This window comes from Protopterus annectens, chromosome 8.part0 (genome assembly GCF_019279795.1).
Source record: "Protopterus annectens isolate FY-2018-M chromosome 8.part0, PAN1.0, whole genome shotgun sequence".
In the NCBI taxonomy this organism is placed as follows: domain Eukaryota; kingdom Metazoa; phylum Chordata; order Ceratodontiformes; family Protopteridae; genus Protopterus; species Protopterus annectens.
In genome coordinates this window covers 1982060695-1982086397 of record NC_056741.1, presented here as the reverse complement: position 1 = coordinate 1982086397, position 25703 = coordinate 1982060695, and the positions used below count along the sequence as shown (strand labels likewise).

The following is a 25703-nucleotide window of genomic DNA, read 5'->3' as shown; positions in this document are numbered from 1 at the left end:
ATAAAAGTATTACCAGACCTGTGTGCATCTCAATTAAAACTAGTTTTATTTAAGCCTACTGTTAACAAGTTATTATATTTATTGCCAAACACTATTTTATGTGTATTTTTACTTATATCTAAGTATATTAAAGTGAATTTTAGTTAAAAAAAATGTATGGAAAAAGGAAAGTTAGGATAACTTAGTAATAAAATGTATTGTCAGAAATAGAATGAAATAGCAGAGCAAGAGAAATCTGCTGCTAGCCCTTCAACATGCTATGCATGCCCCCTCAGTTTCAAATAAATTTGATTGAAAGCAAAAGGGTAGTTTGTACAATTTTCTAAGGTACCTCTCACAAAACTTTTCATATAACTGGAGGGTAGGATGTAAAATCAGATTAAAAACACTTTTTCTCATGAAATTCCTATCCCCACTGTTATTAACCCCTTGCTCACCAAAAAGCAGCTTTAATTTGAGTTACGCACATACAACTTAAGCTCAATAAGTACATCACCAATGTTGGTTAGAGATCCAGGTACAAACCCATACTAAATAACTTTAAATGTCTTCCATCAATATCCAAATGGCTATAGTTATAAGTTTTAAAGCCAGTTTAATCAAACACAAACGGTTTAGATTTTTTAGATGCTGATGGTTAGAACCAACACAAGTGACATCCATTTCAGTGTCAAAAATATCAATTATGTCATTTAAAAATAGTGAAGCTTCTTTTTTAGTAGAGGTCAATGATGACACCAGTACTCTTCCCTGGCCCATAAAATTTTCACCTGTTTCTTCTTGGGTTCAGGATTGTTTCGGAAAACTTATCAAATAGTCCCTGTTCACTTGGGAGGCCTGGCTAGTCCTCATATTTTTTTTTGGTAATTTGTTTAGTGGTATGAGGTTTGCTCCATTTTTTTTCCTTTGGTCACTTGGTTATTTTTTGAACCTTTTGCCATATTTTCATCTCAACTATTTATTCAAAATGAACTTGCTTTTGGACAGGATGCTGCTACCAACAGAGAGATATTGACATATCTGGTCATTATTTCTTGAAATTTCACAGCTTTATCACTGTGACTGCAATCATTTTATGATACAATTTGTGGATTTCATATTACATTCATATGGGTTTTACTTCAAGTTGTAATCCTACCATCAGCTGAATGGTACAGTTATAAGTGCAGCATTTGTACCCACTTATGTATGCAGACTTATTTATGGCTAGTTTGAAATACAGTACATTTATAGTCCTCAAGCCAACAAATATCCAGTGCACATAGGCATGTGGTGCAAATACTTAGATGATTTTTGGCTTATGTGGAGAAGCCTAGAAGAATATCTAGCACTCAATACTGATTATGATAGGGAAGCTCAATATGTACATGATAGACTCAAATTGAGAGGCTACAGCATTTCTGTTGTAAAGATATTGCCCTTAAATACAAATGACATTCAAGGATTGGTTTGTTATCTCATCAAAATCCCAGTAGTCAAGATTCAGGAGAAGTATATCAACAAACATTAATTACTACATTTTCCAGTGACACTTTTAAAGTGAAAGAAATCATATAGAAGTAGTGGTACCTACTCAAAAACAAATGTTTTGCAAATGCTGTACCAAATTGGTGCCTGTTTGGGTACAGAAAGGACAAAACCATAGCACATAGTTAGATAAATGAATATTCTTTCAAGGTTTACAAATTCTAAGTAAGGAATGATATTAGTAATGTGCCCAGGATGACAGCTAGATGTCAAAAATAAAGACTATTTAGTGAAAGGCTTATGTAGACAATAGTGGAAATAGAATCATTAACTTAGTAACACTGACATCCAGGAAGCTGTGAAGAGATTGTATAAAACTATAAAAGATTTTTATTCAAGTAGTCCTTAAAAGCTTTAAGTTAATCAGTGCTATCTCTATATACTTCAAAATATAATATAATATAATATACTATAATATAATATAATATAATATAATATAATATAATATAATATAATATAGTCCTAAATCTGTAACCAGGATAAATGTAGAAAAAATAAATAAATTCTTCACTTCTACCAACACCAACAAGACTTATGATACTAGACATTGTTAATATCCATAGGCATTATCTATACTGCATTGTGTACTTTGAGCATCTTTTATACAGGAAAAATGTTGTGCTTATTCTGCCAACAAGTTTCTCTACACATAAATAACATCTATTGTCATCATGAGCACAGTGTACTACTTAAGCACAAACTAGTGTACTCTGGGGCAAAGCACAAACTAGTGTACTCTGAGGCACACTTTAAGAATGAATGGGTCAATATTATGCGATCGAAGACACTTGTCTTCAAAAGCATAATATTCTAACCCAAAATATTAAAAACTCATTACCGCGAATGGCCACATCCGCAAATTTTTTCCTAGGGAAAAAATTTGCGAGGCCGTAAACAAACAAAACACACTTCCCAGTCCTAATCAAATGGGGGGCTTTGATCCACACCCCCCCCAATGTGGGAAGCTGCACCGCCCACATCCCCCCTAACTAAATATACCAACTTGGAGATTGCTCAAAGTTGGGGAACAGAAAAAAACGCGAGAACGGCCAACTGAATTTTTTCCCTAGGAAAAGATTTGTGTATGTGGCCGTTCGCGGTTTAGTGTTTGCGATGTTTTTGGTACGACTATTATGCATTTGAAGAACAGTGTCTTCAATCGTGTAATAGGGAACCGAACTAACATGTAGGTGACTAATTTTGGTGCTTTTTATTCATTGTGTCTTAATGACATTTATTAATTTTATTAATTTATTAGTTATTTATTCATTTATTATTTATTCATATATTAAGTTATTTAGTCATTTGCTTTGTATTATTTTTCAAATTTTTTTAAATTATAATTTTTTTTGTACTTTATGATATTTTTGAGGCAGATTATTTTTGATCTTTTATACTAGCATAATTATTATAGAACCTTCCAAATAACAGTGTGACTCCATCATGTTGCAATATATATTTACCTTTTTGAATGATATTGCAGCATATTGCAGTGGCTGTTGAAAACAATATATAAAATGTATATTCAAAACTACATGTTTTACATGAATTTAGATGCTTCCCATGTACATACCATATTCACAGCTGAGTATTTTCCACTGGTCACTATCAATTCAGTTAGTATTTACTATATTTTTCTTGGTTATTATTACATTTTTAAATATGTTTGTTCATTTTTGTCATTTCCTTAATGAGGGTTTCTTCACATTTTGATTTATTTTTGTTATTCATTATATATTTTCCTCTAATGTGTGTTACTAATTTTTCATTCATCAGTTTTATTCATTGAGTTCTCAGAACACTACTTTATTTATACCTTTATAGATCCTATTTACAGATTTTTCAGACTGTTTAAAAGGAGCATGAACATTTGTTAATTTGATGCACACTGCTGAGAGTGAAATTGTGTTTTTTTTTTTTTGCTTGTGCTATTCTTTGCTGTTATGTACATATGTGTATATAAATACTGTATAGGTGCACACAAATATCAAAATGGATGAGTTTAATGGCAACATTCTAAAGAGATACTTACCAAAAATAAGACAAGATCAAAACTGTACTGCTCACAAAAGGAAAACCGATAAACTCCTTTTGCGATTACTCATAAATAAATAAATAAATAAAAAACTACCACTAACTTCAAAGACACTTTTTTTCCTGAACAGTGGTGCTGTTAAAGAGAGGATTTTTCATAAGTTATGTGTAAGGTTGTGGTTAAGGACAGGGTCAGGGTTTGTGTTAGGGTTAACATGCATAAATAAGTGATGACAACCTTACCTATTCTACTTGCAAGAACACCAACATCCACTGTAATATCTATTATTTCTTTACCAGAAATATAAAACTCTTCAATCCCCATGGCAGTCAACGTAATTCTAAAACAAGTAATTGGGCATCATTAAACAATAAGCAATAAATGATGAATTAGCCATCTTTGACAAAACATTTATGTCCATACTAAACTCTCAAGAACAATGAAAGTTAATCATAATCCTGAACTATGGCTGGCTAGACAGACAATATAAATGGTAAAAAGAGAGCAGGCCTGGAAACAATGAAAATAATGACAATGCAATATCTACCCAACTTTAGAACACTAAGAAATCAAGTAAAATAAACAATAAAGAATACAAAAGGAAATTACTTCATACCACTACAGTCTTTAAAAAATATCTACAATTTGGCACATAATAGAATAACCTATTACCCTGTCACTATCTTAATAAATAGAGCATTTCAAGAAAATCACATCCCAGAATTATGGAAAAAGTCATGTATTATTCTAATGCACAAAGAAGAAAAATGTTAAAAGTTAACTAACTATAGTCCCGATCGCTGTTCTATTACAACCGTATAAGCTACTCAAAATGGCATATGTCAATAACTTCTCTGTAACCTTAAAAGTATTTATGTGCCCCAACATAAAATGGTTTTAGACTAGCCTGCAGCTCTGAAGCTGCTATCATAACATTCTGAACATAATAAACAAACATAAAAATAATGGTTTATTAGTTGCCTCTCTCATTCTAGATTAACAAAAGTATTTCATGGTATCCCATGCTTTATTGTTAAATAGATTAGTGTCCCCTAAACTTAAGTACAAGCACATTATCATGATTCTCAAACTACCTTTACCAATAGACAACAATCTTTGTAGTGGCAAGACTTGTATGCCAACTTTAAAACAATCCCAGGTATGCTTTGTCATTGATTTATACTAGGACCTTTTTGGTGTTTTCATTAATATGAAAACAAAAATCAATAAAATGCCTCCATCATGCAATGCACAGATGACTCCACCGTTATCTGTGCAACCAAATTTCTCCAAGAATTAGATAATGAAATACAGCAATCCCTGCATGATGCAGAAAAGTGGATTATGGACTCCAACCTACTGCTATATGGTAGTAAAATTATTTGTCCTGCTTACACATAATACACTCCAAAGTAACAGCACACAGTTCCAAAGTACATCCATTAATAATGCTAAAATTGAAAATGTACCTTAGATAAAACTGCTAGGTGTAATTATAGGTGACTACCTATGCTTTAACTCATATACCCCAGGGATTACCTCAGTGTCACTGCTCGACAGAGGCACAGCAAAATAATGGGTATAGTTCCCCATACTAAAGGGGTGGCGTAAGCCACAAAACGATGGGCTAGGCTTGTAAATGCCCTCGGGCAGATAGCCTAGTATGAACCTATGAACCTATGAACCTATTCCAATTATATTTTACTAAAACATATAAAAATAGGTATACTATATATTTATAAAGCATATCTACCAGAATAGTTCACACCTGCAACTAGAAGGTCTCTTTTCTCCTTAGTTTATTCATCACCTTTCCAAAAACTCAGTGTTAAAAGTTATAACAAGCTTACCATCAGATTGAAAGATTTCTTGCCAAACTACCTAATAAAATCATTGAATAGCCTTAAGAAAGGCAAATTGGCTTGAACATAACAACATACTTAGGCTCTTTCACAACTTAAAAAAATCAACACTATAATACAGAAACGTAACAAATATCTTGCTATCAATAACCTTCATTATAATAGTAGAGCTGTAAGATCATATATCCAAAATCTACTTAAATCTCCTTACTGTTACTAAAACTAACAACAAATATGGAGAAGCCTTTGCATTCTGGCGCTGTAACAAAAATATGGTATCCTCTGTCTTCAGACTTTAGATTACGATGAAATCATGCACCCTTTTAAAGAAAATTAAGAAACTGTCTCTCAACCTGTAGGATCTGCTCTTGTAAATAAGATTCCTATATAACCTAAAAGGCTTTCTGTTAAGATTCTACATTTTTTTCTACATCTCTTTTGTTCAGACCTTACATACTTCCTCTCCTTTTACTTTTTTCTTTTGTCACTTCTAAAACCTCTTGTTACAATGAAGTTATGTATTGCTAATATCTAGATGCAAAATGACCATCTTGGGCATATATTGTATTGTTCCTCTTGTACTTCTACACTTGTATAAGTTACACCTATCAAAACATTTAGTGAATGTCTGTACATTCATTGTTTTGTAAAACTTTTCTAATTGTTATTATTATTTTTGGCTATAGCAATCTTTTTGTCAATATTTTTAGCTTGAATTGGTTTGAGTAGCTTTTTTATCTTGGTGTTCACTGAAAAGGGACTTATTAAGTGTCAGTCAGATTATCCCAGATAACAAACTGGAATTAAATAAATCAAATAAGTAGGCCAATGAGAAGACTAATTACCTGTGTAATACATACATTTCCTGAAGAAAGTGCAGGAAAATTTTTACAAACACAACTCACTTCATGCACTCTTAAAAGTACATTACCAGTTCTATCATGCACATATATATATATATATATATATATATATATATATATATATATATATACACACACACACATACACCTTTGCGTGTGTGTGTGTGTGTGTGTGTGTGTGTGTGTGTGTGTGTGTGTGTGTGTGTGTAATGAAAAATATGCTAAGAAATGTATGGTATGACCGGATATTCTAGTTATTTAAAGTGCATATCATCTTTTCAACTGACTACAATTGTTTTCACTAACAGGAAAAACAACCTACTAAGTGTGAAGAACAGCCCATGACAACAGCTGGTAAGTTTATTATTATTAATAAATTATTGAAGGTAAATACTTCTACATATACTGCGGTATAGTGAGAGTAAATCAAGTATAAATGTATGTTTTCTAGAACTGTGTTGTTGCCTCCATTCTCCCTGCACTGTCTGATTAATAAAACAGAGAATGCAGAATAGCATGTACTTGACTGTCTTAACACACATTGTTAATGCAGACTGTATTTGACATTAGCAACATACCGCTGCTCCAAACAAATGAATCCCTAAATGAAACTAATCAGTCACTGAGAAATTATGGGAATGCACTACACACCTTTTGATTTACAAATACCCAGAAGTCATTATATCTTTGACAGTGGGTGATACGTGCTATTTGGGGTTTACACTGTCTCAAATAACTAATATCTCTGTGGCGGGGTTCTGACCATCTTTACTGTGAGCCATTAGCACCATGTGCAGCCTCTCATTGACATTTGGTACACCCAAGTTAGCTATTTTACTGCCAACACCTTGTTATCTTGCATTATGTGCTGACACAACCCACTGACCAAGAATCTATTCACATGCAGCTCTATCCAGTACCCCAACACAGAAAGACACACAGACAGACACACACACACACAGACGGACACACAGACAGACACACACACACACACACACACACATAGACAGACACACACACAGACAGACAGAAAGACACACAGACACACAGACATGCAATCATGACTTTACAGATCATTATTCAGAGAATTAGTAATTCATGAAAATCACTCCAAGTTTTATGTTTGTACTATTTGTGATGCATTGTCTTCTTTTTCTCCCTCCTATTTCCATTCCTCCAGCAGACTATCAGATGCCTGGCTCTACCATTTGTCCTTAAATGTCCCCAGTAACAATCCTCCAAGGCTGGGAATGAAGCAATGGTGGGTTAGGCTTGAGATGTGGACTGGGAAGGCTTACAGTATCAGATGTGCTGGCCCTGCACACTAGGGTAGATTTTTGGCATGCTCTAACTGGGTGTTGCTAGTGACATCGTGTATATCACCACACACAGTGTCAGCAAGCTCACCCCCCCCAATCTGATGTGCGATTACAGCACATCTCCATCACCATGGATGGTCTTTATCATGGACAGAAACCCCTCCACCCCCCACCCCCCCCGCAGTGGTGAGCTGGTAAACTTTCTGTCTTCTTGGCTGCTTAGTTCATTACTGCATTACACTGACTGTTCATGACTAGAATACTTTGCTTCCAATGTATGCAGTTTAGGACACTTAAAATTCTCAAACAGTAGTCTACCTGAATTTTGACAGTGCTGCACAAAATATATAGCAACCTTTCTGATTTTGTAGCATACTGAAAAGTTCACAGTTGTGCAGACTTCAGAAATATGTGCCATAATGTACCAACATTATTTTCTTCCCAAAGTTTTCTACAGTCTATGGATAAACACTATGTTTTAGACTACCTATTGTTATAAATAAATAAATATTATTGGGAGTTACTTAAAAATGCTCATTAGGATCACACACAATCTTATTTCAAGAAAATATACATATTTTAAGTGAAGCAAATACTTTTACAGAATAATGAAGTATAATAAATTGTATGATATATGGCTTGATTTCAGACTAAGAATTTATTTTAAAGCATATGAATAGTAATTTAAAAAAAATGGTAATTTATATATTAGTCAATATTATTTTTTTATTTGTTTGGTTCTCCATTAAGAAAAATCATATCTTCTCAGTAATTTGGAAAGCCTTTTATCTGACCCATCTAATTCCCAAAGGAAGTGTTATAAACATTTTACAGAACGTGAGTGACCTCAGAGAAATAAAATGATTAGTGGCCTCAAAAATCTTAGTTATTATGAGAGACTGGCAGCCCTTTCTCTGTACTCGGTCTCTTATAGACTCCTCCATGGAGATCTATGTCTAGGCTTTCATGCCATGAAAGATCCATCCCTATTTGAGCTCATCTATTTTGTTGCTGAACAAATGGTACATTAAATACTCAGTTAAAGAAACTAAACCTTCATCAGCAAATACATAAGACATGTTGGAGTGACAGATTCATATCCCAGCGTATCCCTCATCTCTGTAAAATAAAATTCCACTACATGCCAAGCTGAGTAGCACCCTTGCCATCTCCAAGGTAAACATTGATAACTGGATGGGCAGCCAGAAATTCTTTTTCCTGGTCTGTCTTGTCTTGCCCTCCTTGAGGTTAGTGGGAAATTTTGAATAGGATTTTTTGGCTAGGCTTGAAATGGTCTGCAGATTGATTGTCTACTACTTACCTATGAACCTATAAAATATTTAATTGTTCATCAGTAAGGTATTTGCAATTTGGCCAAGTAACTATTTTAATATCCAGGGCAGACAAAGTACTTATTCTTCACAATGGCATAATCAGTAGGCATTGGTAGATTCAAGTAACCAAGCAGACTTTTGCCTAATTCTTTTGGGTCTGTAGGATTCTTTGAAACTCTGACATTATCAGACGACAGTGTCTAGCAATAAGACAAACTAGTATACTCTGGGGTACACTTTAAGAAAGAACATGCAGGAATTCTAGGAAATCTTTTTTTCTCCCAACTAACAGGTCTTCTGACCATTTAGTGCATTTCTGCCCATTCAATTTCTAAAGCATAACTGATCATGGAGCAGATATCATTCAGGGGCCAAGAAGGGATTTTTTTCTTCTCCCAGTCACTCCCCCCTTCATGTCATGTGCATTCTGCAGGGTGGGCAAGCATCAGGTGCAAATTTGCACACTCTCTATCATGGAAATGAATGACCAGTCTTCAGGTAAACTCCCTACCCTTAAGCAGATGACTTCAACAAGTCTGTGACCTGCAGTCTGAATATACTAATGAGGAGACACCATATAACTTTTCTCTAGTCTTTCCTCCTAGGAGAGATATTCAGGCTTCACCTTTTTTATGGAACAGAACTGATCCCATAAGCTGTCACATATGTATCTATTGTGGATTTCCACTTGACTAGCAGAAAACCTACTACTGTTTGCCAATGCTGATACTAATATACTCACGGAGGCATTTTACACTCTGCTCTGGCATGTATGCTTCCACAGATATACACGTATGCTTCCACAGATATACAGATATAGCAATAAGAGCTACTATCAAAATCTTAGTATTGACAAGCCCACATCTCTAGATCCTGTGGCCACGGTGAGCATGCAAACCTTTTGTTGTACAGGAAGAATTAGCCAACTAGGAGCACCATCTCCCTCTCCCCAGGATAGACAAGCCAGCGTAAGCCACTGAATCTCATCCTCTTGATTAAGGACATAATAGTATTATAAATTAAGCTCACAGACGTAGATATAAGCTGAGATATGATACATTGGTTTAATATATTTGTCAGTGTCAATGGCACAACAGGTAGCACACCTGTCTTTGGTACAGAAAGCTGGTGGTTCTATTCTGACACTAGTTAGATTTGTTGCTGATTCCATAATTGCTGGACTCCTGAGTGTGCTGTCCTTCAGAAGAGACATTAAAAGTGATGCCCCATTTGCCTGGGTTGGTGGTATCACAGGTGACTGTAAAAGATCCCACAGCACCTATCAGAAAGAGTAGGAAAGGTCCCTGATGCCCTTGCCAGATTTACCCACATAGTATAAATACACTTCAGGTCTCCCCTGAAAACAGGCTACTAGCCTAGTGGGGCTGACCCGTTCAACAAAGGATAAATAAATAAAGCAACATTACTTCATTAAAATAGAACTGTATTAATTTATTTATTTAACTTTGTAGGGGAACCCTGTTGTGTTAGAAATGTATTTATAGGAGAAAACAGCAGAGAAAAACTATACTGTAGAAACCTAGAAACAGGGATAAGAGGAAAGAAAATGCACAAGCATGGTAAGAACAAACCTTTTCTACCAAACCACCCCGAGCATACTCAAACGCAATGATTGAACCCTAGCTCATGAAAGTGAGAAGCAGCAGTAATCAGGAAGGACCAAAGTAAATGGAAAAATACAACACAAAAAAAAAGATAGCACAAGGAAAGACCCTCCCCTAACCCTATCTGGAGGGAGGGATTGAACCTTACTTTATGGAATAAGAAGTTACAATACCAGTGACTAAAGCAGTGCGCTGCTGCAGTTTTAGCACTGTCTTTTAGGTTATTAGTGTTTACATATATGCATTAGTTTGTGCAAACATATTGCTTCAGGGCTTTAGATCCCAGTCTGTACTGTATCACTAATTAATGGTGTGTGGTGCAAGGCTTACGTTACCTCTATCAAGAAGAAAATACATCTAATCAAATCTGGGAAGGGAAGGAGAGCAGCAGCACCTAGTGAGGATTTTTCAGTTAACCTAGTATCGAATATGACCTCAGGTTATTTTTAATAAAATACAAGCACCATTTCCTGTACACTGATTTATGTTATGCTATGCATTTGTCCATTTATCTGTGGTACATTAACTGCATCATCAAACATGGTTCTGTGATTGTGTATACTATAGTATACTCCAAGAATAACTATATTTTTATTATTATTTCCATTTTAACAATAAGTTGAAGTTAATTATTCAGAAACCAGTTGAACAATAGTTTGAATAGATGCACAAGGTAGCTACATTACTAAAAACATGCAGTCTGATACTGCTTCTAATCTTTATTCGTTCCTAATTCACTTTTTGCTCCTTTTTTAGTAGTTATGGCTTTGACTTCTTATTGTTCTTGCCTGAGTACCTTCAGTTTCAGAATGTGTGATTGCATGGCCATTTAGCTGCACTTACTCTGTGTGCTCTGGCCAGAGATGCTTATGAAGGAAGAGAATCCTCACTGTCTAACAGTGGAGTCTCCTGTGATTTAATTGGTTGGTTAAAGCAAGCTTGTGATGTCATTGTGCTCAGCTGTGAGCAAATACTTGTATGACTTATACAATCTCCATTCAGCTACATGCAATAAAGTGGACTTGATGATTCAATGTAAGTTGGTTTATCACATTTTTTGTGATGGTACCAGTCCATTCCAGGACATTAAATTGGAAGAAGCTTTACTAACAGACCAGTGAAAGACATAGCAGACTACAAAGTAACTCTAGCCTGATAGTGATTTTTAGTCAGTCAGGTGAAAGTGATGCACAAAATGAGCCATAGCTATGCCAATGACACATAGAGGTGCCCTGTTAAAGGTAGTACTTTGGGGAAGAACAGGAGATAAAGGGGTGATAAATGATATGTAGCAAACTTGGTTCCACTACATCAAAACTAGTGAGCTCATATCACATTTCAGAAGTAAATATTGCTTGTAAAGGATGAGTATTAGACTTATGTGAAGATAGGTGAAGGCTGCCATTCCAGCCAGATAGAATTTTGTAGATAATTCTGTCATTTGTAAATATTAATATAAGCCACAGGCTTGTTCTCTTAAATGGGAAAAATGGTGTTAAATGTGAAATTACAAAAATGTAACAGTGCACTCTGCTGTAACAAAGCTGATAAGTCAATTCTTTGATGTCAAAACTCGGAGCCAAGATGTCTAGATAAAAGCATTCTTCCTATTGTTTTCAGGCCAGAGTTAATGGCTAGAATTTGCATGTATAATTTCTTTTATTGCTCTGGTTCCTGACCAGCTGCAAGATCAAAAGGGATATTAACCTCTGAGAGTCTGTTAGCCTGGGAACCAGAAAGAAATAATGTAATCTGAAATGAATCAGCGGTACTGTGTTATCAATTTAAGGAGAGAAAGAATGAGAGCATTTGATCATTTGTCTTGAAAACATCCAATTCATCACTCTACCTGTGTCTATATGTAAGTAAGATTTTAGAACTGTGTTTTCTCTTAGATATAGCTAGGAAATAGGAAGATTAGACTATTTTGTTTTTCTGTGATGTCAGAACTTTTCTACTGTATTATTTTAACAATTTCTTGGTGATCTCTGAACTCTTGACTGGCACTGTGTAGTAAGAAGTATTGTATTGTGTTTTTATTATTTATTATTAAATATTTTTAAACCTTTCAACTGTGGCTGTTTTGTGTAGAGATAATTTATGCTCTAAGAGTACATTGCATGTATATAGTGATACGGTACCAAATCACTCCAAATAAGTCTTGACTGTTCAGTCGCACTTACCATTTGGATAATAATATTTCTCAGTATAATTGGACACCCTTTCATAAGGGCCTTTGAGTAATGATAAATATTAGCTGGGTGGTGGCAGTGATTTCTACTGTATAGTCTGGGTAAGAGGGACACAGCTGAAGAACCTGTTCCAGCCTTCCCCAGGACTGTCTGTATGGTTGTATAAACTCTTATCTCAAAGTGCATGTGTGCCAGCTACTTGGGCAGGGACACAAAGCACTCATTGGACAGAGAGGGTGCTGGAGGTTTTAGCTTGCCCACTAAGCTGAGATTTGGATCCTATAGCTTTGCCAGTGGGGAGTCTTATTGGAGACCTGGAGAGAAAGGGAGAAACCAGGACCAGACTGACTGTAATCCTTGTGGGTTCTTAAGGGAAATTATACTTTACTCTGTGTGTATTTATTATTCTTTCCCTATTTTGACACCACTCACTGTTATTAGTGGTGAGGACTGAGGCTCCTTGATTGCTGGGCCAGTGCACGGGTGTCACAGTTTATATTGATACAAATGTGCTTAGTCTTAGTTCATAGTTTTATAGCATCTGGTAAGCTGTGTGATAGTCAAAGACCATCATAATGCAGCTGTAAGCTCACTGGAGATTCAAACCAAACCTATTGGTATCAAAAGACTTCTTCAGTTATTCTGATGAGTTACATTTTCTTACTTGTAATGTCAGTCTGTGCCATGATCTCACAATACTTGGTGAGATAATCCTTGATCTAAAAGTGATTCTGCATTTTGATATTTGAGAGGTATATTTTTCCCCATGAGATATTCACCCTGATTGCAGCAACTCAAATCGAACAAAAGCCGTGCTTCTTTGTCATGAAGTGGATGACATGCTAGGCACAGTCTGCCATGTAACCCATGATAACTGACGGAAAATAATTATGTTTTGGCTAAGTTTTCTTACTGTGTGACTGTCATATACTCCATAATTCCTCTAAGCAAATTTTTTTTTAAACACTTTCTAATATGGAGAGGCGATCTCTTGAACATGTACCACATAATAAGCTGTATTCAGTTATAGGTCTAACATACATTGTAAATAATTTAAATAAGGCTGCAACAGATCTGGTCAAAATTTTTCTCAGAAGGGTACACGGCATGCATTACTTTTGCCATAACAGAACATGCATTTTTTTTAAAGTTAAGTTTAAAAGAAGCACACACATTATATCCATATGTACATTTATTTTATTTTACATTTGATTACTGGAAAAGTCTGACTGGACACGTGTTCTTTTTCAGGGGTGGTGCAGAGAGACAAGTTCCACACTGAACATCAGAAATACAATACAGTGGTAGTATATATATATATCTAGAACAAAGAAAATACCAGCTTGGACACAGTTTGGACAAGCAGCTTTACCTATAGGCTAATTAATGGCTTACCAAGTACAGATAATACACAATGTTTTAACCAAATCAATAAGAATCAAAAGATTAAACAATAAATAGAGAGACATAATATCATTATACATTTCTGTGTAAATAAATAGAGACCAATATGATATTACATAGAATAGACAAAGCATGATGGTTTAGTCAGTAAGTGAGGTAAAGGTAGTAGCATAGTCAGAGGGGGAGGATAGTCTGGAGCACAGCAAGGACATAGCCATTTATTTAATAAGTGGGTTTTTAGCATTGTTTTAAACTTGGCTAGAGATGTAACAGTGTTAATGTTTTCTGGTAGTGCATTCCAGATTTTTCTTTAATATTCTTTCTATAATTTGAGAAGAGAGAATCTCCTGCTTGCTTTTTGGTTGTATTGATTTTTATGTGGTGTTTGTTAGTGGAGCATCGGGTTCTGTTAGTGGCATATGGCTGAAGTAATATTTGTAGGGCAGGTATTTTCTCAGGTTCATAGAGTAGTTTATCTGCCATGGTTAACTGGTCGTAGTGAAGGAGGAGGGAGAGCTCTAGCCAGTGGAGTTTCTTGAGTGCTATACAATGGTAAGCTCTAGCTGGTAAGTTTGTAGCATATCTGGCAATTTTGTTATAACAGGATTCAAGTTTTGCTAGCTCTGATTTTATTTTAGATCTGTGAGTATAGGAGCAGCATACAGCAGTGTGGAGATTAAGTGAGATTGGGCAATGGTAACTTTAGTTTTTTTGGTGAAGTAGAATTTGTTCCTATACAACATTCCGAGTTTTTTGTGTACTTTTTTACTGTTTAGGAAATGTGGATATCAAATTTATATATCTATATCTGTATCTTTATATAGACATAGATACACATATAGATACAAACCAAGGTCACTGTATTCATTCATTTCCTATATAACATGAATTCTCAAAATAAAAGGTGTTTCAGGTCTGAAATGACAAAAATACATAATATCTATCCATCTAAAAGTGGTGTTAAGACCATTTTTATTTAACCATTCAAATAGTGTGTGCACACATAAAGCTAAATAATCTGATAGTGATGTTAAAATACTCCAATTTTAATGTCACCACTATATTTAAGACAGGTAAAATGTGTTATTAATAGACAAAAATGAAAATACAAATTTGAACACTATAAGACCTAAAATGGACTCCAGTAAGACACCAGTAGCATTCTGTGACCAATTTGAAAAGTAGCCCTGAACTTTAACACATTGACTAACCCATTCAATAATATAAGGAATCATCTTGTGCTTTACCAGGGAATTAATCTTGTACACTTAGGAGCTTACAAACCACAAAAACAATTTTCTGTGGGGAAATTTTCCCCTACAATCTTCATGAGAAAGGACTTTGCTCCATGCCTTCCCCTCCATTTATTATTCCAATTTGAGGTTGTTACACCTTAAAGAAAGAGAGAACACTAAGACATGAAAAAAACATACTTTCTCCATGAGCTGCAACTTCAGAAAACATAAAAAAATCCACCCGAGGAGCAATTACTCCTGTATGACATAAAGCAACAATGCACAATTCACTGCACCTTTGAGCAGTAAAACTCAGGTAACTTTGATATTGCCAATTTCGTACCTAACAGTGGCATCTAAGTCTTCAAACCCAGCAGAACCTCTACATGAGGGCATCCTGATGTATATTATTTATTAACACAACAGCAGTGTAGTGTTCTTACTGATACAAATGATAATCTTAACATGGAGACCGTATCACGCTTTGCACATTACACGATTATTCCTAACACACACATAGTTTGTGTTCAGAGCATTTTATTACTAGATATAAATAAAATTTACCATAAAATTAACAGGGATAAAATATTAGTTAAGTGAAAATTAAAAAGATAGTAGAGCCCCTCCTAACAGAAGTATCTAAAGCCCTGTACAGCCAGGGAGAGAAGTGAAACCTCTTCAAAACTTTACTTTACAGGAATACAAGCTCCTGTTATATGATATGAACAGATATTAGCCATGGGCTTTAGTGGATTCCTGTACAATTGTTATGTATATTTTGCAGAGTAAAAGTGCACGTTATTATTCAGCAGAAGGATTATAAGTCTACTTGAGATTCTTGGAGGCAGTGCTCTCTCCTTCTTTTCTATCAATGCAGAAGTGAATTACTTTACAGCAGCTGTTTTGTTTAATAACCTGTATGTAATTCTGAAACACTTTAAAATGGACATTGCTGCCTGAAGCTTCTACTGACAACAAAGTTGCTTATGGATACCCTTTTATCTTATGCTCAATAAAGCTTCAGCTTCCTCTTTTGTCTCTTCTGGGAGAAATCAAATTGTCTTATAACTCTATACAGTTACCTAAGGCATTCTCAGCTATGCATTAACATTCCAGAATTATAGTGTTTTTTTGTCCGTTTATTTCCATTTTCCTTATGCTGCCAAAGTAACAATGAAATCGCAGAAAGCTAGGAAGAATGACTCGGCAACGTACTTTCTACCTTTGCCTTGCAGACTCCACAGATAGAGGTAACTATCCACAGAGTCACACTAGGAGTCTGGTGTGACTTGAAACAGAGAGAGAGAGAGAGAGAGAGATAGAGTAATAAAACTGATTTTACCTACAGAAAACATGCTACTGCATCTTTCTCTAACATCTGAAGATGTTTTGCAACTATTCGTCTTTGTATGTAGCTTTGGATAAAAGCAGAAAGAATGTTTCTGCTAGAAGTGAAACATTCAGACTTTCCATTTGTAAGGCTAACATTTAAACACTGTATTTTTCATGCTTCTCAACTACTCAGTAACAAATTTACCTTTCCTATTGTAGATGCTTATAATTAAAATAAAGCAATCTGTATTCACATAAGCTACTGAGTTATTGAAGTAACTTAATACAAATTTTTATTCCTGTTTAACTGGGGTCTACTACACACAGATATGTGTTTGCGTGAAATATGAAAATACTCATCCTTTTTAGCCATCTGCTATCATTTCTAAAAATAGGTGATTTTATCTGCCTTTTTTGCCATCCACTGGGCCATGACCAGTGGATCCCCTTCCTTTGCCTAGTTGGCCTGTTTGTTTACCTCTCTCATGGGCAAGCACAAGATACTATTCAGCCCAGGTGAGAGTATTATGACCCACTTGTTTCCTGGCTGGAAGGCGTAACCAGCCTTTTCATTTGCTCAGAAAAGTGACAGTCAGTTGGGAGTGGGTCAGACTGCCGGACCTAGTGAACTCCCTTCCCCTCTAAGTGAAGATCTTAATCCCCGCAGTGGCTCATTAGAGAGCCACTAGTGCTGCTGACTATGGGGATTATGCATGCATGTGCACACATGTTCATTGCAGCCACTTGGTAACATGCATTCTGCAGGTGTGAACAATGCAGGTGGTACAGCTCATGCTCCCTATAGGGGTCACCTAAGTGGTGAGGTTCAACCATACCCTCCTATTGAAGGACAAACTGACAATGGTAACTCACTCCCATCCTCCCACTCTGAACATTCCAGCATCCATGCTTTTAAACAAGCACTGGCCATTTGGGTTGTAGTCACGAAGTCATCTCTCTGCACCACAAAAGTGGAGGATTTTTTTTAATGCTCATAGAATGACAGCATGCTTTTCAGCAAATCTTTGATCTTTATAATGTGGTAATGGAGGAATAAAGGCAGAAAAACAAGGATTTTTTTTAAATATTACTCTAATGCACTCAAACGTTAATAGAAGAAAAGGTTTTGCATCAGCATGCATTTAAAAAATATATGTAACTTGAATTTCAGGCATTACTAAGTGATTTATACAGAATTAAAAATTTTACAAGGTATAATACAAAAAAAACACGAGGCTAAAATTAGAGAGATACGGTAAAATCAGGGACAGCTAAAAGGTATGGTTACAGACATATGCTAATATAGAACTTACCTTGGAGAATACTTACACTGTATTCCATGGCTGTACTACATAAATAAAATGAAATACATGATTTAATTGGTAAACAAGATGACCTAAACTGCAGAGCAGTTATCTTGGGCAAATAGGCATCAGACTCAGATGTGTACATTGCATGAAAAAGCTCTGAGTAAGCAAATTATTACTGAGGATCCTGCCAGAAATTAGATAGCTCAGACTACTTTTGCATCATTGAGTAAGTATATTTTAGTGGACAACCTAACAAGAGAGTCATAAATCAGGTGAGTCTCATGAGTAAATATACTGATTCCTGTGTATCACAGGTACTACATTCCTGAACATTTATATTAATATTTATACTGTAGCTTGAGATATGATCACAAATGAGCTGCAGTATATCACTGAGGTACCTTGGATAAACAGACTATAATATGTTACTACAGACTAGTCTTGCTAAAGAAATATGATGCAGTATCCAGCTAGAAACATCGTACCCAATGTAGGCTAAGCTACACTGGATGAATGATAATCCCTGTAAAACACAATGGAGAAGTCCATTAATATTTTGATGGGATAATCTAATTATCATGATCTTCTAAGAAACAAGTTGATGGTATTCATCAGTTATATCCTAGAAAGAGGACCATCCTCTAGCAGAATATGCCATAGCATTGTGATCATGTACTTGTCACTGTCATGTTCCTTTCCTGGGTGCGTGGCACCAGAAATACTAAAACTTTAATGTTCTCAAGAAAGCAGTTTGAATTAGTTAGTATCAGAACACTAATAAATTGCATTTGTGGTGGTACTTATTAAGGATATTTTAAAATAGACATCAGAGACAGCAAATGAAATATTTATTTGCTTACATTTTTGAAAATTGGTATATTATAACAAAATATGTGTTCTATTTTATCTAAAATTCAGATTATTAACATGAATTATTTTTTGTAGAGATGTCACATTCCTGTCAAATAATTTCTGGAATTGTATTTAATTTGCTGTCAGCCTCTATAATGTAAAACATGCAAACCAGTAGCAGTCAAATTTCAAAATACAGTAGTAATAGTTTTCATTAAGAATATATGTATGTATGAATAAATATATTAATTTAAGCTTTATGACATAAGTCAATTGAGCTGAGTGATTCATTTGAGAGGTGACCTCATTTCAGTAACAAAACACTTATTTATTTTATAAGGTGATGAAAAAAAGGAATTCATACGCGTTTCATCTGAAGTACCAGCAGAACCACCTAAGGTTCCTGAATCCACCACAGAGAAGAGGTAGTAAATCTAAAAGTTGTTTGCCATCAGAATGTACAGACTTTGCTTTATGTAGAAAACCAGTATATTGCTCTTGCTATGTATTGTTGAGCTCTACAAGTCAGTGCATTACTTAACTGGAATTTACATAAAAAAAATACTCTGACTGTTGCACACTACATTGCATGCTCAATACAGACAACAGTCATCTAAATCACAGTCTCTCTCTCTCTCTCACACACACACACACACACACACACACACACACACACACACACACACACACACACGCACGCACACACACACACGCACACACACACACTCACAAGCCAACTCACACAAAAACACCACAATTCTTATTTTTGTCAAGTGCAAGTCCCCTACCCCCCACTCTCATTATTTGGGTCTGCTTTATTCCCGCAAAAGCTGAATCGGTCAAATACAATTCGCACAACACATGAGCAAAACGTGAGTACATCGAATGCACCAAACCGCGAAAGTGGAAATATTGAATTTGCATAGTTGGCCCATCTGAGGAATAGCTCCATAAGGTAAGTGTGCGATAGTTACGAACCTTAGGGTTAGGGTGCGGGTTAATGTAAGTGCATAGATAGGTAATGTATGTAAGGTTTAGTGTAGGGTTTTGTTAAGTGTATGTGTGTAGAGTAGTTTGTTTGGGTATAGCTCAGTAGGGTAATTGTGCGGTAGTTACGGATCTTAGGGTTAGGGAGGGGTTAAGGATAGTGCATATATAGTTTTGTATGTAGGATTTAGTGTAGGGTTAGAAGTAGGGTTTTGGTGCTTTACTTTAGGGTTAGAAGTAGGGTTTTGGTTAGTGTGTGTATGTGTTGTTTGTTAATTTGGTTCAGTAGGTAGTATGTTTTGGGTGGTGGGGTTGACCAACTATGAGAGATTGAGATTTTGAATTTTGTGGTTTAGTGTGTTCGACGTATTTGCGTTTCGCTCGTTATGGTTCACGTGAATTGTATTCAACCAATATGGCTTTCACGGGAATAAATTAGACCCTCATTATTTTACATATATCAACTCCAAACTCATGCAACAGTATGGAAAGGAGCGTGAGGAGGCTAAGAGATAGCATTGCCAAGCACACTAGGGACATTAAGAATAGGAACGAAACCAGTGCCCTATATGTCCACAGTACCACCTGTATTAATTTCAAAAGATTTATATTTTTTGTAATAGATTGTGTGTTCACAAATGAAAGATCCTAAGCTGGATATTGAAATCAAGAAAACTAAGTGGCAGCTTAGATTAAATGCAAAAGTAGATCTGGGCATCAATGAAAATATTTCTATCTCCTGTGTTTTAAAACAAAAAAGGAAGTAATGCTAATAAATCCAGTTTTGTTATGACATTTATACATTAAAACATTTGTGAAAATAGTAGCATACATCAAAACCAAGTGGAATTATATTTACAATATATACTGTATTTTAATGCATTTTTATTGTCTTCTTGATATATTATGAAGATTAGGGTATATTTGTTAATATTTTTTGCTTATATTCTTGTTTGTGTAGCTTTGAATATTTGACAAGTCAAAAACTATTTTTAAAGTGTCTCTATTTTAATTAATGTCAAAGGGGAATGTTTATGAATGGTTATCATGTACTTTGATTGCTGAGCTTAATTACTTTAATGGCAGGAAGTTACGTGGAGGGTTGGCTTTGAATAAAAGGTGGAATTTGGTTTTGGAACACAACTCTGATGATGCTTAAGGAAGGTGAAAGCGCTTAGTCTTTCTTGTAGTGTATTTATTTTATGCTTACTTGGATATACTTTTAGTAAATCAGTTCTGTTTTGCTCCGGATTGTCCGTGGTTATTTTTAGTGATTTTTTTTTATAGTATGGAAAGGATGTTTGCCCTGTTCTTCCTGCCCCTCAGTAACCTAACACCTTTGATTAGAACGCAGATCCGTACTTATCTGCTTCTCAAATCAGAAAGCGTCGACAAAGCAATAAAATAGTAACAAGCAGCATGCAAAAGCAATAAACTTCTTATATATAAAGCCTTTAAATGTTTACATTTCTGAAAAGGTTTGCCAGCACTATGTACACCACTTACAGAAACCTCATTACATTCAATTCAAACAGCAATGCCCTTAATCATCTAAAAGAAATAATATGCCATATTGTGAAGTAAAATGCACAGTCAGTTATTTGCACTGCTTAGTCCATCCTACCTTGATTATTGGTATAATATTTGTCTTTTAACAAGGCTTGATTTGTTTTCCCCAACAGCCTGAAAAATAAACCCAACATACAATTCCATCTATAATTCTAGATGAATTCTGACAAAACTTGCCACATATCTGCTTAGTCCTATAAGTTGCTTTGATCATATTGTGTAATACTTTAACACTGTCAGAAATCAAAATCTTCCTTCATCCCTGCTAATACACACAGCCAGTTTCTTAAATCCATATCTTCTCAGGAAAATAATGCAACCAAAGTCTGGAAACTTCGGGATTCCATTTAATAGTGCTTGCTTTTCTCTCCAAACCACACAATACAGTCTTGTCTTCACTTACCTCCAGACCTATTTTTCCCACACAAACTCTAAATATCCTAAAAAGACTATCCCTGTCAGCAGCAAGCATGCATGGTGCTGCTTTAAGGCAGATATTTTTCTGGAATTCTCCATTTCATAGCTACTGAAAATTGGCTAATAAAAGTATTAAAACAGAAAGTTTAATAACTGTTGACATTCCCTTATTAAAGACATTAACATTATTAATATGACATGAGTTTATGTACGTAAAAGGATACAATTATTGAACATTTAGTGACAAAGATGTGGACTGTGCTGTAGAAAATTAGTATTTCAAGGGGTAACTAGTGTGAGAGTCAAAAATGAGATATATTGATGCTCAGACTTTGTCAGTCTGAGAAGTTAAAGTATGTTTTAGACATCGCTATTAAAGTCATTGCTAATGGCCTGGAGGCAGTACAAGCAGAGTTATGGAATTAGACAGGAATATTTGTTATTAATATATAAAGGTTGGGAGTTGCGAATGTTGAGTTTGCCAAATACCAGCTAGACCAACAGGAAGTGACAAAGCTAGTTGTAGAGCAAATAGTGGTGGTTCAAGAAAAGGCAATAGAACTAGATTAAACGTTTGATCAAAAACTGTAACACCTCACTAGATCAGAAAAGAATGCATGAGAATGTAATTTAAGGTTATTTGGAATTTTGGAGGGTGAAGACAAAATGATTTACTACTCTGTATGAAAGCTTAAAAAAAGGAAAATGGACTAGATTTGCTAAACAGTCCTGGGATGTTTATATCAAAAATGCATTTGCCACTGCCTAAAATGGAAATCAGGTATGGAAAACCTTGGACAGTAGTGACTGCATATTTGACTTATGTGAGAGAGAAAGAGAGAGAGAGAGAGCAAGCACTGTGGAGGTTGTTCCAATCACTCGGGAAATTGGCTATAGTTGGGAAAATAACATTTGTGGAATAGGACCATTCAGAAGTGACTTCAAAAAAGTAATTTTAATTTTTTTCATAGGTATTTGTTATTCTATTCATCTCCGAGGATCTTAATCACTGGTCTGACAGGATAGAGTCTGTTCAGGCTCTATATGCAAGGCACTGGCTACGTCTGAATAGCTTGTAGGATACCAGGAAGAAGGACAAGACTTTGAGGTGATCGGCACAGATTTTATGATTTGGGCCCTTGATTTTCCAAGTGAGGAAGCATTGTGGCCATTCTAGTTGTAACAAAGTGTTAGGACAACTGCTGAAAGGAGCATTATAGTCAATTATCAATTAATGGATGCCGAGTATAGTAGAATGATTACAGCTCTTGACCTGGATGCCATATCATTAAGCATAAGATGAACAGTGAAAAAGGACTTCCTTGTGATCATTGACACGTGGATTTACTGTTGCCATAGGTTCCCAGATCCTTGATTAAAGGATCAATTTTCTGGGGTGTGCTGTCAATATGACAATTACTACAGGAGTTAAAGGTGTTAATATACATCTTTCTGACATTTAGTTTAACTCCATGGTTTTGAAACCAGCTACTTGTTTGGGACAGCCCTCCTGGAGGCTCATGGTGTCCTCTGGGAAGTTTATGATGGCACAAAGTTTGCAGTCATCTGCTAGCTAGGTCACCCACAAACATTTAACATTAGTTTTGAATTTGAGAAGTAAATACCAAAGAGGAGTAGCTGAAGGACTGAACCTTGGAGTACACTGCTAGTGACAGGTCTTTTGAAGGAATTAGAACCACTGATCCATATTTCTTGGCCTCTGTTTATGAATCAATTTGCTATTTAACTTGTCTCTTACTGATCTATATTTAGCTCAGATAATTTAGCTATGATACCTGTGTGTGAGATGGTGTCAAACGCCTTTGCATGGTCTAGATATGCAGTGTGTACTTACTTGTCCTAATCTATTGCTAGGATAACTTTTGTCAAATAATTTAACCAACTAAGTTGATAGGGTCTGCCTTGCAGATGAGACTGGTCATGCCTTTGGGTCTATAGCTACCCAGGTCCAGTGAAGTCCCACCTTTGTGCAAGAGAATGTCTGCTGCTGTCCTGTATTCATCCAGCATAATAATATCTGTTCTGTCTTTTTCCATAATAACATCCTATGCAATATAACCTGGAGTTCCACAACTCCTCTTCAGAATCTACTTGCAGATCATTCGTGGTGGTCAAAGACAACAGTGTATGGTATATAGGTCAATCTATTCTTGCATTTGATTAGCGCAACCACCATACACTGTTTACACAGTTGTCACTCTTATTATCTCGACCCTCATGCAAGTAACAGCTTTTACAAACTCCATGAAAGCAGCCCACTGGAGTCTACTGGTAGAACAGGTGAATCTCAATGGCGTCCTGATCAAATTTCCTCTAATTAGCATAAATACTACAAAACAAGCCATAGGCCTAGTGTTACAGCTGGAGCAACAAAAACAAAGGAAGTTAGTGCAGTCTTTTGAGATTGTTGTATCTCAAGTGTAGTAGAAGGCAGTCCATCACCCATATGTTAAAGACAATAATTTTGTCACCTCTGGAATTATTTTAGACTTGAATACTGTTACAGCTTGGTGGCATATAACTTTTTTCTTCATATGAAGTGCTGGCTGTTGCAGTAAACAAAACTTTCGTCCATTAAAGTGCCAAGTCATGACAATGGTAAAGCAAATCTTAGCTGACTTCAATTTATGTTCTAATATACTGGTCCTACAATGAATCATCAATTTATGTAGAAGCAATTACCTTTGAGGACTATGATAGCAGTACTTACTTCCAAATTTCCACTTGGCTCTGCACACCATATATTGCTGACTCTGGCCCAAACTAAATTAATCCTATTATGATGGTATTTGTTTATTTATTTATTTATTTTTCAAACCAGAAATATCTTTATTGAATTATCACTAATATATATGTAAAATTAACCATCATTGACATATAAACATTAAACATCAGTTGTAATCTTTTACAGTCGTTAGTCAGATATTACATAGCTCATTCAGTTCTTCCCTTCCCTTAAACCTCATTCCTCTTCCAAAACATTATTCTACATGTATTGTTCCCACAATTGTTATTTTTTCTATGTAATTTGGGCCACCCTTTTCTAAAATACCATTTCAGTTATTTTATCTGTGTAATTATACTCATTACTTCTCGTATGGTTGGTTTAGACTGTTTTCCATTTTCTAGTAATTTCTTTTTTGGCAAGCACCAGAATTAAATTTAGCAAAGTCTTGCTATGTTTAGGCAATTATAATTTTGTATCATAGAAAACAGCAACAGATGAAAGCCATAAATAAATTTGTGGTGTGGTGGTACCAGCATGTCCTGTTGTTTTCTATACTTATTCAGCAGCTAGTGGTATTTTTTCAGCGATTTACCAATTTTGTATCATAACTCAAAAAAATAATTTCCTTAGTTACATCAATTTGCTACCTAGGATTTCTGACAGAGTAATCTGCAGGGAAATTTTAAAGTCTGCCAACTCATTCCCAATTACCTCTTTCTTTTCTATCACATCTCCAACATTTGCATTCTACCTGAGGAGAACATTCTTTGGAGTCTGCTTATTCAGGCAGTTCCAAGCAAAGATCCTAAATCTTCTAGACTTTGTTGCATATTTGGGAGCCATTGACATATCATCAAATTGTTTCTTTGTGAATTGCTTATCCAGTTTCTCTCTTCCCAGTCCTCTCTAACTTCCTCTTATTGATTCTTATAGTTATCATGCAGTATTTATATGCCCTGCAAATTATCCTTTTTTAACAGTAGCTTCTGTTCTAGATTCTACTAAAAGTTCTACCAGTGTTTTCTCTTAGGATCTCCTATTCCTTTTTCTTTGCCTATACTCTGATATCAATCCTTGGTAATGAAGGCAAT

The 25703-nt window shown here is 35.4% G+C and overlaps 1 protein-coding gene across 1 annotated transcript in view; it reads left to right on the top strand.

Annotated features, from left to right (window-relative positions):
* The window catches only part of LOC122808596 (cyclic nucleotide-gated cation channel beta-1-like), a 93927-nt gene that overhangs the window by 42643 nt on the left and 25581 nt on the right, over nt 1-25703 (top strand). The window contains exons 2-3 of the mRNA XM_044079553.1: nt 6596-6641; nt 19231-19315. Of these exons, the coding sequence (XP_043935488.1) occupies nt 6596-6641; nt 19231-19315 (131 nt within the window). The remainder of the gene's footprint in view (nt 1-6595; nt 6642-19230; nt 19316-25703) is intronic.